The sequence below is a fragment of the Odocoileus virginianus genome, chromosome 10, assembly GCF_023699985.2.
Source record: "Odocoileus virginianus isolate 20LAN1187 ecotype Illinois chromosome 10, Ovbor_1.2, whole genome shotgun sequence".
Classification (NCBI taxonomy): Eukaryota; Metazoa; Chordata; class Mammalia; order Artiodactyla; family Cervidae; genus Odocoileus; species Odocoileus virginianus.
Genome location: NC_069683.1, coordinates 36,671,721 through 36,684,681, shown reverse-complemented (window position 1 = coordinate 36,684,681; position 12,961 = coordinate 36,671,721). Strand labels below are relative to the sequence as shown.

The window sequence follows — 12,961 nt, the reverse complement described above, 5'->3', positions numbered from 1 at the left end:
AACTCCAGGTCTTGTTTTTGTTGAATGTACAGAGCTTTTCAATCTTCAGTTGCAAAGAATATAATCAATCTGTTTGCTGTATTCACCATCTGGTGATGCCCATGTAGAGTCATTTCTTGTGTTGTTGGAAGAGGTGTTTACTGTAACCAGTGCATTCTCTTGGCAATACACTATTAACCTTTACCCTGTTTCATTTTATATTCCAAGGTCCAATTTACCTGTTACTCTAGGTATCTCTTGACTTTCTGCTTTTGCATTCCAATCCCCTATTATGAAAAGGACATCTTTTTTGAGTGTTAGTTCTAGAAGGTCTTGTAGGTCTTCATAGAACTGGTCAACTTCAGCTTCTTTGGCATTAGTATTTGGGATTACTGTGATGTTGAATGGTTTGCCTTGGAAACAAACCAAGATCATTCTGTTGTTTTTGAGATTGCACCTAAGTACTGCATTTTGGACTCTCTTGTTGACTATGAACACTATTTCATTTCTTCTAAGGGATTCTTGCCCACAGTAGTAGATATAATGATCATCTAAATTAAATTCACCCATTCCCATCCATTTTAGTTCACTGATTCCTAAAATGTCGATGTTCACTCTTGCAATCTTCTGCTTAACCACGTCCTATTTACTTTGATTCATGGACCTAATATTCCTAATGGACCTAACAATATGGAATATTGTTCTTTACAATATCTGACTTTACTTTCATCACCAGACACATCCACAACTGAGCATCATTTCCACTTTGGCCCAGCCTCTTGATTTTTTCCGAAGCTATTTCTCTGCTCTTCCCCAGTAGTATACTGGACACTTACTGACCTGGGGGGCTCATCTTTCAGTGTCATATCTTTTTGCCTTTCATACTGTTCATGGGATTCCTGAGGCAAGAATACTGAAGTTGTTTGTCATTCCCTTCTCCAGTGGACAACATTTTGTCAGAACATGCTACAAAGCTACTGTAATCAAATCAACACAATACTGGGACATGTAGAGATAAATAGAGGGTGGAAAAGAACACACTCCAGGAACAGCCCCCCAAGTATATGCTTTCTCCATGAAAATTCCTGGAATTTCATCATTCAAAGGCAACCAGCTACAGGTAAGCCCTGACAACTTGGCCATTTGGTAGCAAAGCCTAACACTAACCTTCCGTGTTCCCAGCCACCGATAGGACTGCTTCTTCCTTCTTGGGGGAGATAGAGGTCATGTACCTCCAGGTCTCTCAGTCATGTCTCATTACACAGCCATCTTCTCACCTACCCTCTCCGTAGGATGAGGAGCGTCCCATCTTTTCCTCGGTTTCTCTGTCTGCGTCTCCCTTCCACTTAACCCAAGGCTGGCTGCTGCTCATTCTTTATTCTGTGCTCTTTCTATTCCCTCTCTGCAACTAGCTCTCCATTCCCATAGCTCTGATTATTTTTAATGCTTAGGATTCCCAAATGATATTTTCAGTCTTTACCTGTCTCCAAAATCCTAGTCTGGCATCTATAATCATCCCTGACTATTTCCAGTTGAACATCTTATGTACTTATCTCTGCTGGAGACTGCACTGTCCTTCTAAGCATAAAACGTGTGATCTTCAACTCTTCCTCCTCTTTGATCTTTAATATCCAGTCAGTTTCAAAGTTCCATTCCAAACGTCTTCTTGGATCCCCTCTGCCACTCTTTTAGTAACACTCATAACACCTAAGCTCATGGCAACCATCGAGTCAACTCACTCTCATCTTCCTCTATCAGCATGGTTCTTGTTCAGTCCCTACGTCATGCCCAACTCTTTGTGACCCCATAGTTAGGCTTCCCTGTCCTTCACTATCTCCCAGAGTTTGCTCAGATTCATGTCCATTAAGTCCGTGATGCTATCTAACCATCTCATCCTCTGTCGCCCTCTTCTTCTTTTGCCTTCAGTCTTTCCCAGCATCAGGATCTTTTCCAATGAGTCAGCCATTTGCATCAGGTAGCCAAAGTACTGGAGCTTACACTTCAACGTCAGTCCTTCCAATGAGTATTCAGAGTTGATTTCCTTTAGGATTGACTGGTTTGATCTCCTTGATATCTAAGGGATTCTCAAGAGTCTTTTCTAGCACCATAGTTCGAAAGCATCAGTTCTTTGGTGCTCAGCCTTCTTTATGGTCCAACTCTCACATCTGTACATGACTACCAGCATAACCCTCCTTAACACGATTCTCAGGATGCCCATCCTGTGCTCAGGAAGCTATGAGGGCCTGCAGCATCCCAAATCCTCCTGTTCAGCCCAAAGTCTTGAAAAACATCTCCTCGTTCCCTCTCTCCACCCAGTACATCCTTTCTCTCATGTCTCATGAGAGAAAGGATTTATTTCTGTGGCACAAAAGTCAGGGTGGGCTCCTGGACCTGAGCAGTCCTAGACACCTGTGAATAAAAGCCACTGTGAGCATGGATGAATTGGGTGGTGGGTAGAAGACATTGGTTAACACAACTCTGAATGAAATATCACCTGCAAACATTATTCACAAACAGCAACCCACCCTAGTAAAATGATCACCCATGTTTAGAAAGGAAGGGAAATGCGAACTATAAAAGCCATAAAGAGGTTTTTTGGTCCCAGTATATACTGAAATAGATTTAAAACAATTATGATGAAGGGAGTGGAAATGGCAAAAGCAAAGACCAAACTCAAGGTGGCAGGAATTTAGAAGTGAATGTGAAGTGGCTCAGTCGTGTCCAACTCTTTGCGACCCCATGGACTACCAGGCTCCTCCACCCAGGGGATTTTCCAGGCAAGAGTACTGGAGTGGGTTGCCATTTCCTTCTCCAAAGGATGTTCCCAACTCAGGGATCAAATCCAGGTCTCCTGCATTGCAGGCAAACGCTTTACCGTCTGAGCCACCGGGAAGCCACCTGGGTTTTAGAACGCAGCTGCCAATTAGTTGAAAACCACCTTGGTTATTATCAAGAGGCCTGGAAGTGTACTTGAACTTGGGGGTGGGAGGGGCACCATCTCCTGGGTAGCAGGATCTATCTCTAACAGATTTCACTTAGCCCCCGTCCCTCCTCAAGGCCTCCTATTGGACTGACCCGCTGGCAAGAGCAGGGCTGACTTCGGATGGCCAGGGAGGGTGGCATGGATTAATCCTGGCCTTCTTCCTTTCAGACGCTTTCAAATCATTTTGCCTTCTTAAGTAATGGAGGGTGGAGAGTGGGAGAAGGCAGAGGAAAAGGCGAAGACACTTAAAAAAAAAAACCTCTCTGCCCCAGTTAAGATTTAAAGGAAGGCAACAGGCCACCCGGAATGAAGGTTCCAGCGTACAGAGGCCAACTTACCTCTACTTTTTCTACTACTTGCTTCCCAAAGGAGCAAACTTTGGTGGAACAGGTGACTGTCATATTTTCAGAACTCTCATACTGACTGGTTACACCGTAAAAAGCCCCGGCATCGTCTTGAATATTGCAGTTTAAATCAGCCTGTAGGAAATGAAATGGAGGTGGGGGTTACTCTCTTATCACAGGAGTAAAGGCAACAAGCAGTAACTATCAGGCGAAGACTTCCACCTTGCCGGATGGAGGAGAGTGGAGGGCCAGGGTGGCTCAGGAAGGTGGTAAGTTCATGCTCAGCTAGAAGCAAGTTCTATGGCTCATCGATTGTGTTCTGAAGAGAATGCTAGCTTGGGTAGTCTTCCCTTGAAATAATGACAAGCTGCATGTATCTATTTCATTTTTACTTTCTTGCATTCAGCATTTAATCTATTTACTGGTTCATTTTTGTCTGCACTGGGTCTTCGCTGTGGTGACTTCTCTTGTTGTTTGGTGCATGGGCTTAGCTGCCCCATGGCATGTGGAATCTTCATGGGCCAAGAAGGAACCATTTCTCCTGCATTGGCAGGTTGATTCTTAACCACTGGACCACCAGGGAAGTCCTGCATTTAGTACAGAATACTAAATATCCTTGTAATAAAAGACTCATGAGGTCTCTGAAATATGTACAGAAAGCAGTATGTGAACTGGATTCATATTCACTAATCTGTAGATATATTTAAAAGAATAGGAGAATCCGTAGCTGACTGGCCATTTGTTATATATGTAAAAACAGAAACTTCATTACTAATTATGTACCCAGAGGGGAAATGGTTCCTATTAAAGACTGACTTAGAAAGATGCAAAATAGTTAATACAAGGCCCCACTCATTTAACATATTCTTATGACTATTTGCCATGTGAGATTCATGCTAGATACAAGACTACAAGTCAACATGAGAGAAATGTACAGAAAATAGCTCCAATTTAAATAGAAAGTAACTACCATGTCAAAGGCACTCAGAGTTCAGACCATGGAAGCATTATTTTCAATTAAAGGTATTTACTTTCAGGATGGTTAAGATTTGAACAGGCAGAGAAGGGCTAGGGAGTATTGCACATGGAGCAGCCTGGAGTGCTTCATTTTAGCTACATTGCAAGGATCAAGGAGATGGGGAGGAAGGAGTTTGGAAATGCAGCAAGGTCCTGGGTCGGGGAGGGCTTAATGAGGGGTGGGAATTGTATGCTGTAGGAACTGGGGACCCCTTGAAAGTGTCACCACCAGGCAATGAGGTGATCAGAGATGTGCTTCAAGAAGAGGTGTCTCAGTGTGGTATAAAGTCCACTGCAGAGGGAAGCTGGGAGGCTGCTGCAGCGGCTCCATCACTGAGGGCAGGCCCCCTTCAGCATCCTCTGACCCTTTCCTGCACTCTGGACATGGGTGTGGAGCTGGGGATCAACGAGTGAGCAAGACAGTCCCTGCGGTCGTGCAGCTGACAGTTTAGGAGGGAGGACACTGCAACAGAAATAAGTGCTCCTGGGATGGACACAGAGACATGAGAGCAAAGAGTGGGGAGGGAGCCCTTGCGGTCAGGGAAGCTTCAGATGATGATGCAGCTCAGATCCGAAGAGAGAAGAGCTGGCGTGGGCAGGAGCAGCAGGCTGTAAGAGAGTGCGCACAAGGGCGCATGGCCAGAAACACGGCTGGAACACAGACAGCAAGGACAGCGCGGGCCTGGAGAGGCAGGGGCCTTACACAGGATAGGGGCAGCGATAGCTTAGGATCAGATCTGCAGCCCAGAAAGGCACCCCAGATCACAATTTGGAGACACTAGAAGAGAGTGAATGCAGAGATGCAGCAGGAAGCAGGGTCAAATGAAGAACCTGGGCTGCAGAGAAAGAGCAGTGAATCTGACATAAAATGAGACTATCTTTCGAGAGGTCCGGCACATTTCGACTCACTGATCGTTAATACCTTGACAGGCACTAACCACCATAAAGACCTGAGTCATCCTACATGTATTTTTAATAAGGATCTGCATTTCAACTTCCTTCTTAAATTGAGTATCAGGAAAATGTCCATTTCCTCAGGCAAAACTTGGGATATTCTGGCTTCAAATAAAAAGGATCATACACTTTATATTCCCTTTTCTTACATGCCAACAAATTCAAAGCTACATTAAGTGCTCTACTATAGTAATTAACTTATCCTGGGTACTTCTAACAGCTACTAACAACCAGTGTCCAACTCCTGTTACTGGATTTCTGCTTTTACTTGCACTGATACTTGTCCAGTTTTATGTTATCCATAAATTTATGTGCCCTCACATTTTGTTTTTTGAAATTTTATGGGGCATAAAGTGCAAATAATTAAAAATGCCTAGGTGTGCCTTTTTCTCACATGCAAAGGTGAGAAATGGAGTGTTTGGCTCAATGAAACAGCAGTCCAGTGGGAAACTAGAGGTCTCATCCTGAGAACTGTATCTGAGCTTCTCAAAGCTGGAGAGCGCCCTGGGACTACCAGGGCTCCAGCCTTCAGGGGAGAAAGGTCCCAGCATATCCCAGGCACACAGGCGCTCTGGCCCTGGGCTGTCATCCAGCCTTCCCAGGCAGGTGTCACCTGCCGTGAGCTAGCAGCGAGTCTTCGAGAACTTCGAGCTGGTCCTGCTATCAGCTGAGAACACACACAGCTCGGAGAAACAGCTCAGGTGCTTTGTGGCAGTGGGATGACCAGTGATGTTCTTTGTGGGACTGATGCTCTTACTGTTATGATGTAGCTTGTACGAACAAGTTTTAGCTTAAAAACAAAGCACACACAGCAACAACAACAAAGGTAAAAATATATATGTGATAAGTAAATTAAAAAAATCAAACTGTAAAAAGGAGCTACATTTTATTTCTATGCTATGCTTACTACTCTCCCTAGGTGACCAGTGTTATCAGTTTTTCAAGTATCCTCTTAGAGATATTTAGCATTTACATATTTAAGCATACACGTTCCCTCTTTTCTGCACAAACCATAGCATTCTTCTAAGCCTGGCTTTAAGTCAATCAATCAATAACTACTTTTTAGAACTCATATAGTAGTGATATAGGGCTTCCTTGGTAGAATCCACCTGCAATGCAGGAGACATGGGTTTGATCCCTGGGTTGGGAAGATCCCCTGAAGTAGGAAATGGCAACCCAGTCCAGTATTCTTGCCTGGAAAATTCCCTGGACAGAGGAGCCTGGCAGGCTATACAGTCCTTGGGGCCCCAAAGCACGAGTGAGCACACACATAGACACACACTGATATAGAGTATCAGTTTTTTAAAAGAAAAGCCCTTTGAGAAATTGAACAGCCACACTTTTGGTGGCTGCATACTACTCCATTATACAGATGCACCATAATTTAACATATCCTCTATTGATGGGACATTTCGGATGCTTCCCAACAACCATGCAGTCACAGGCGGAGCAGGAAAGGTACATTAGAAATTATTTTGCCTTTTTTTAATTTAATATTTTTTCCACTTCTTACTTATTTTTGGCTGTGCTGGGTCTTTGCTGCTGCATGGGCCTTTCTCTAGTTTCGGCAAGCAGAGGCCACTCCCTAATTGCAGTTTGTGGGCGTCTCATTGTGGTGGCTTCTCTTGTTTCAGAGCATAGGCTCTAGGGTGCTTGGGCTTCAGAAGCTGCGGCTCCCAAGCTGTAGACCACAGGCTCAGTAGTTGTGGCACACAGGCTCAGCTGCTATCCAGCATGTGGGGTCTTCCCGGACCAGGGGTCAAACCCATGTCTCCTGCATTGGCAGGCAGATTCTTTACCACTGAGTCACCAGGGAAGCTCTACTTTGACTTCTGTTTTCAATTTAAAAAAATTCCCAGCTTTGAAAATGAGAATTAATTGACCATAAATACACTGTTAACTAATACTGCAATTTAAATTCATTATTTTGATGTAATCAAGTTGTTGTGACGGACTGATTAATAATCAAAAGCAGTCTGGTGTTTGTGGTGAATGGGCGGAGTGTGGGAAGGAGCTGGGGAAATTAGCAATGGGCGGGGGAGTCAACAGGAGAGAACAGGAACTATCAACCTCAACTTGCATCGGTGATTTAACCAGGAGGGAGGTTTCTTAAGAATTGCACCTCCACTCCCTAGGTACACTGTTTTCTTTCTTCTTTTTTTTTTTTCAGTGTTCCATTTCTCACTTTTTTCACTTCAGTGGCATTATCTTTTTATACAATTGCTAAGGGTTACTTTCCATTCACAGTTGTTACAAAACCTTGGCTATATTCCCTGTGTTGGACAGTACATCCTTGAGCCTAACTTACCCCCAGTAGTGGGTACCTCCCATTCCTCTTCCTCTATACTGCCCCTCCCCTCAACTGGTTACCACTAGGTTGTTCTATGAGTTTGCTTCCTTTTTGTTATACTCACTAGTTTGTTCTATTTTTTAGATTTCACATATAATTGATAGCATATTTATCTTTTTCTGTCTGACTTATTTCATTTGGTATACTGCAGTGGCCTTTACTTTCGACAAGTGAAAGATTTACAGTGTAAACAAACTAGGACTCTTAAAATCTAAAGCAAGCATAGAAATAAACACACAAAATAATTCAACCATACATACAATTTCAAAATGTTACCCAAGCTTAGAATGGCATTTGCCATAAATTGATATTAGCAAAACTGCTGAAAATGTTCAGCTTTTTTGTTTCCATCTCTACAAGTTCCCACACTTCAGTAATGCTGGTGCTGGAGCCACAACACACCCAGCATATTTGGCAACTAACAGTGGGTCGTTTTTAAGGTCTGTTTCCTTTATTTAACAACATTATCAAAATTATTTTAGTAACAATCAGCACTGTTTCACTGTTTTTGACTTTAAACACAAAAACTCTGTGGTAACAGAGAATGACAGAATTGAAGTAACTCTAGTTCTACTTTTTCACCTTCATAATTACTGTGCTCATTTCCAAATCATGGAAGCAGTGCTGTGTGGACTGCAGCTCCAAAGATTCCAAACTTTTAGAACTTACTCTAGAAGTGAATATAAGAGTGAGTCTTTAATAACATGTGCTATTAAAGAATAAGTAATAAAATGGATAAGCAACATACGTGTGTTAGTTTGAAGCAAAAAAATATATATGTGTGTGTGTATATACATATATGAAATAAAAACAAGACAAAATACATATATGAAATAAAAACAAGATTAATTTTACCAATTGTTTAAGACTTAGGCTAACAAAGAACTTTTTTATTAGGAACACTTCATTGATAGCATTGTTTAGAACCATAGGCACAGGGTGATAATAAAAATGACAAATGTTTTCAGATGATTCTGCCATATAAATTTCTCTACAACGAAACTCCTTAATACCTACATCTGGGGCAGATAATTCCCACCCTCTCACCTTTGGTTCACCACTGTACCTTAGAATTCTCAAATTTAATTTAATTAGTTTTAACTGGGAATGGATGACCTGCAGGTATAATGAAAGTATCAAAAACGAAAGTATTCAAGAATTCACATTATGAAACTGTCGTCAGAAGCAATCTCAACAAACTACAATTTTAAAGTTGTCAAGGTTAACTTTTTTACTTGAAATTAGAGTGGAACATACATTCAGAAGTGTACAAATCACAAGTTTACAGACTGATTAATTTTTATAAAGTGAACACACCCATGTAACCAAGCGCCCAGGTAAAGAAATAGAAAGGAAATCCCCTCATCCACCCTCCATTCCAGTGAACAGCAAACACTGCTCCCTTCCAGTGTACCTCAAACCCCCCGTGTCATAAGAGTAATGTTCCTTTAGTCTTGTCTGGTTTTTTGAATATTACATCAATAGAGTCACATACTGTTGATTCCTCTGTATTTAGCTTCATTTGTGCAGCACTGCAGGGTGACAGTCATCTATGCTGTGGTGTGTGGGTCATCCTTTTTGTCACTAGAGTACTCTGCTAAATGGAAAATACCACCATCTATCCCTTCTACGGATGGATGTTTACAATGCTTCCAAACTGAACCTATTATGAAGAGCGCTACTCTAAATACCTGGGATATCCTTTTCATGAACACACGCACGCACTCCTGTTAGGTGTTCCTAGGAGCAGAATTGCTGGTTATGAGATGTACGTGCATTTTCAGCTTTCATTTAGGTAAGAGGAACAGATGGATTTCCTGGGCGCCTGATGTCCTCTGCTAGTGATCAGAAGTTGTTTTGTGCAGTTTGCTCAGTGTTCAAATGTTCTTTCAATGAATTTGTAGGGGAGAAAGTGGTCTCCCTGTCCTATTCCTCCGCCATCTTAGCTCCTCCTCCTCGCAACAGATGGTTTTTGAATTATTTTGTTTTTTCAAAAAAACAGCTTGAGAAAACTTTATAATTATTAGCATATATTTAACAGGTTGCATTTTAAAAGACTTCTCAACTAACAGTAAATAAGCAATCTGTTATTACCACTGCTTCTCAATTACTTTTGAACATGGAAAATAATTACACAGTCATCCAACCATATCACAGCTGTTCTCTGGGAATTTTCTAGGAGGTATTGATGGGAAAGATAATTATCTGTTAGCTGATAATATTACAATTATCCCAGAAAGAAATGTGGTCACTGAACTCCTGCAGAGCAAAGGTAATATCAAAGAAAGAATGCTAGCATTAAATCAACTGGGGAGGTGAACTCTTAATGAGTCTAGGATTCGTGCTGAGTTCATTATCCACCCTCTCCACTCCTTTTTCTCAACTAAAAACTCAAGACAAACCTATTCCACATAGTTTTGAAGGCAAGAAAAGCAGAGGGAAAAAAAAAAAGTGCCGTTTCCAGACATACAAACTATTTTTGTCAAATCAGCTCTTATCTGAAATCAGGATATTTTCTAAAAGCAAATAAATACAAAAGTCCAAGAAACAACTAAAACCAGCAAACTTACCTTCCCAACAAATTCCAAATTCAAACCATATCCTGTCCTTAGGAGATGAGACAGCTGTTGGGGCACAGGGCAGGCTGTCCCAAAATGTGCCCCAATGGCATTATGATTATTTTGGATTAAAGTTAATCAAGAAACCACCAATGAAGAGAGACACCGGACCCTCCCCTCTGTCTCCCCAAAAGCAGGAAATAAGTCTGTCAGTGAAAGGTGCCCTCCTTGCATCTGGAGTTGGAAGAAGACCCTTACCACCAGAGATGGATAATTTAGGGTGGAGAAGTCTGTATACATATCTTGTTACTTTTAAAATTTACTTCCCCAAGCCCAAACTCTGTTTAGATTTTCTCCAAACCAATGTTTCTTTGTCCTGTCAATTCCTCATAAATTTATCATTTATCTAAAAAGTATGACAGATGCCTGCTTTGGCCACTTCTTAGGTCCAGTTTCTATGTGAACCTCAACGCCATGAATTAAAAATTTGTTTCTCTTTTCCTGTTAATTTGTCTTGTGTCGAAACTATTTTCAGTCCAGTCATAAGAAAGGTAGCAGGGGAAGTTTCCTTCTGCATAACTGGTCATGAACCATGTTCTAAAAAAAACCAAAGTAAACCTTGCAAATGTGGCTGGAGGGGGCAAGTCCATGCAAATGAGTCCTTCTAAGGAATCTTCACCCATTTTGCCCTAGAACAAAAACCCTCCATATAAACTGGGTTCAGAGACCAGCTCTTTCTCCTACCACCCAATACAGGAATCCTTCTGCAGTATCTTGACTTACACTGTCTTCTGGCTAAATACCTTCAGGTATGGGAAAATCATTAGTCAATAAAATACTTACCAAGTTCTGGGCAGACTTAAGTGTTAGAGAGTTGTATTAGTCTTCTATTGCTGCTTTAACAAACAACCCCAAATTTAGTGACTTAAGAACAAAACCACTTTATGATTCTCCACTTCTGTAGGTGGGATGTCAAATACATATCTCACCTGGCTGAGATCAAGGTTTTGGAGCTGTGTCCCTTTCTGGTGGATCTACTCTGAGGAGAGGTGAGTCTCTGTCTCCTTCAGTTTCCACAGTCCTGTCTCTCAGTCCCTTCCCTGCCATTTCAGAGGCCAGCAACACCAGGCTGAGTCCTCACATGGCCAGCTGTTAGCTCTCTAGACCTCGTCTTTCACCTCCCTCTGCTACTCTTACAGAAACTTGTGATTTCATTGGGCCCACTCACATAACCCAAGATACTTCCCTGCTTACTCTTAGCAACACCCACCTCGCTTTCCATGTATTGGAATACGTCCCCTAGCCCCATGAGAAGAACTTGGACACAACGCTGCCTACCATACCCGTTAAGTTGCCATCGGCTTCTCAGCAGCTTCCACCTAGAGCTCTGCTTTCCGGAAGCATGCAGGCCTAAGAACAGTGCTGAGAGACAACCCTGCAATTCTCTTTTATTTCCCCCCAGTCTCACCTTTCCACACCCACTTCTCACCCATAAAGTTGTTCAGGTTCTATCAGCTTCCTAGGATCCAAGTTCCAGGCTTATTTTTAGTAAACTCCATGCTGATCTCCCTTCCACCTAGTCCAGAGACTTGAAAATTCTGACTCTGCATCTGTCACCATCTTATTGCAGACACCTGACGGACAGCGGGCATCATTCCTTTGCATCTCATTGTTCTCATCTCTCAACTCAGAGAAGACCTGCTTCCAAAGGCCACCATGGTGATAAGAAGAGAGAACGCACACGAGACTCATCTGTATGCTGAAACATGCCACATAAATGGCCACGCCTATCAACCCGTGGACTTCAACACTGACCAGCACAGAGACGAAGCAGAGCCTCAAGTCAGATCTCCAGAGTGGGACCCGAAGTAGACGGTGGCTCATAATCAACAAGCAAGGTAAAAGCTTTCCCCCCAGATTCAGTCTGAGTCCCTATCCACACTTATCAAGTGAGCAGCACAAACACAGAAATGACTTTTTTCAAACAGAAAAATAAGTAGTTTTTCCAATTTGTGAGTTTAAAACAAGCCTTAGGTTTTAGGCATAACTGCTTAAATGGGTACAAAATTACCATCTTTCCCACAAAGATATGATTAGAGATGTCATAAAATTCTGTCTGGAAGCAAAAAAAAAAAAAAAAGGCAATAATTAATAAACATCTGGGGAATGAATTGAAGACTTGGGGAGCTATTTGTGGACAAGTCCTGGAAAACAACAATGCCAACCACAGAAAGCAGACTGCACTAGACAGCAAGGAAACGAAAAAGTGAAACATCACATTTCCCCAAATCCTTCCCTAAATAATCCTCTTTCACACTTGTTACTTCTGCAGCTGAAACACCTTAAGTTATCAGACAAGACTGCGGCTTGGTTTCTCCTCCATTACCTCTCATTCAGCAAGCGCATTTGTTCACATCTGTGTTCCACTGTTTCATGTTTTTGAAATTGAAAAAAAAAAAAAAAAAGCAATATTCTTCAAAGAATGATTCTTCCCATTTCATGGGTGAGAAAAATGAGATGTAACCCAGTTATGTTGGATCCATACAGCAGGGAGGGCTGGACCAGGGGATCAACTCTGCAAAACTGCAGGCCCCTGGAAAGCTAGTTTCAGGTACCTGAAGGACAGGAAGTGAGCGTTAGGGTTGCAAGTGCAGAATGGAAGGGCGCAGCATTCGGCTGAGGACAACTCCTTTGTCACCAGCCTCTGAAAGAAAAGGCCTACAGGAAAAAAGAGGAAACAGATCAGCCCAAAGGCAGGGGCGCAGGTTGGGGTAGT

General features: G+C 42.3%; 1 protein-coding gene across 6 annotated transcripts in view; it reads right to left on the bottom strand.

Annotated features, from left to right (window-relative positions):
• TEAD1 (TEA domain transcription factor 1) overlaps positions 1-12,961 on the bottom strand; it is a 265,236-nt gene that overhangs the window by 19,035 nt on the left and 233,240 nt on the right. For all 6 annotated transcript variants that reach the window (XM_070473393.1, XM_070473394.1, XM_070473395.1 and 3 more), the window contains one exon: positions 3,301-3,441. In XM_070473393.1, coding sequence (XP_070329494.1) covers positions 3,301-3,441 — 141 coding nt within the window. The remainder of the gene's footprint in view (positions 1-3,300; positions 3,442-12,961) is intronic.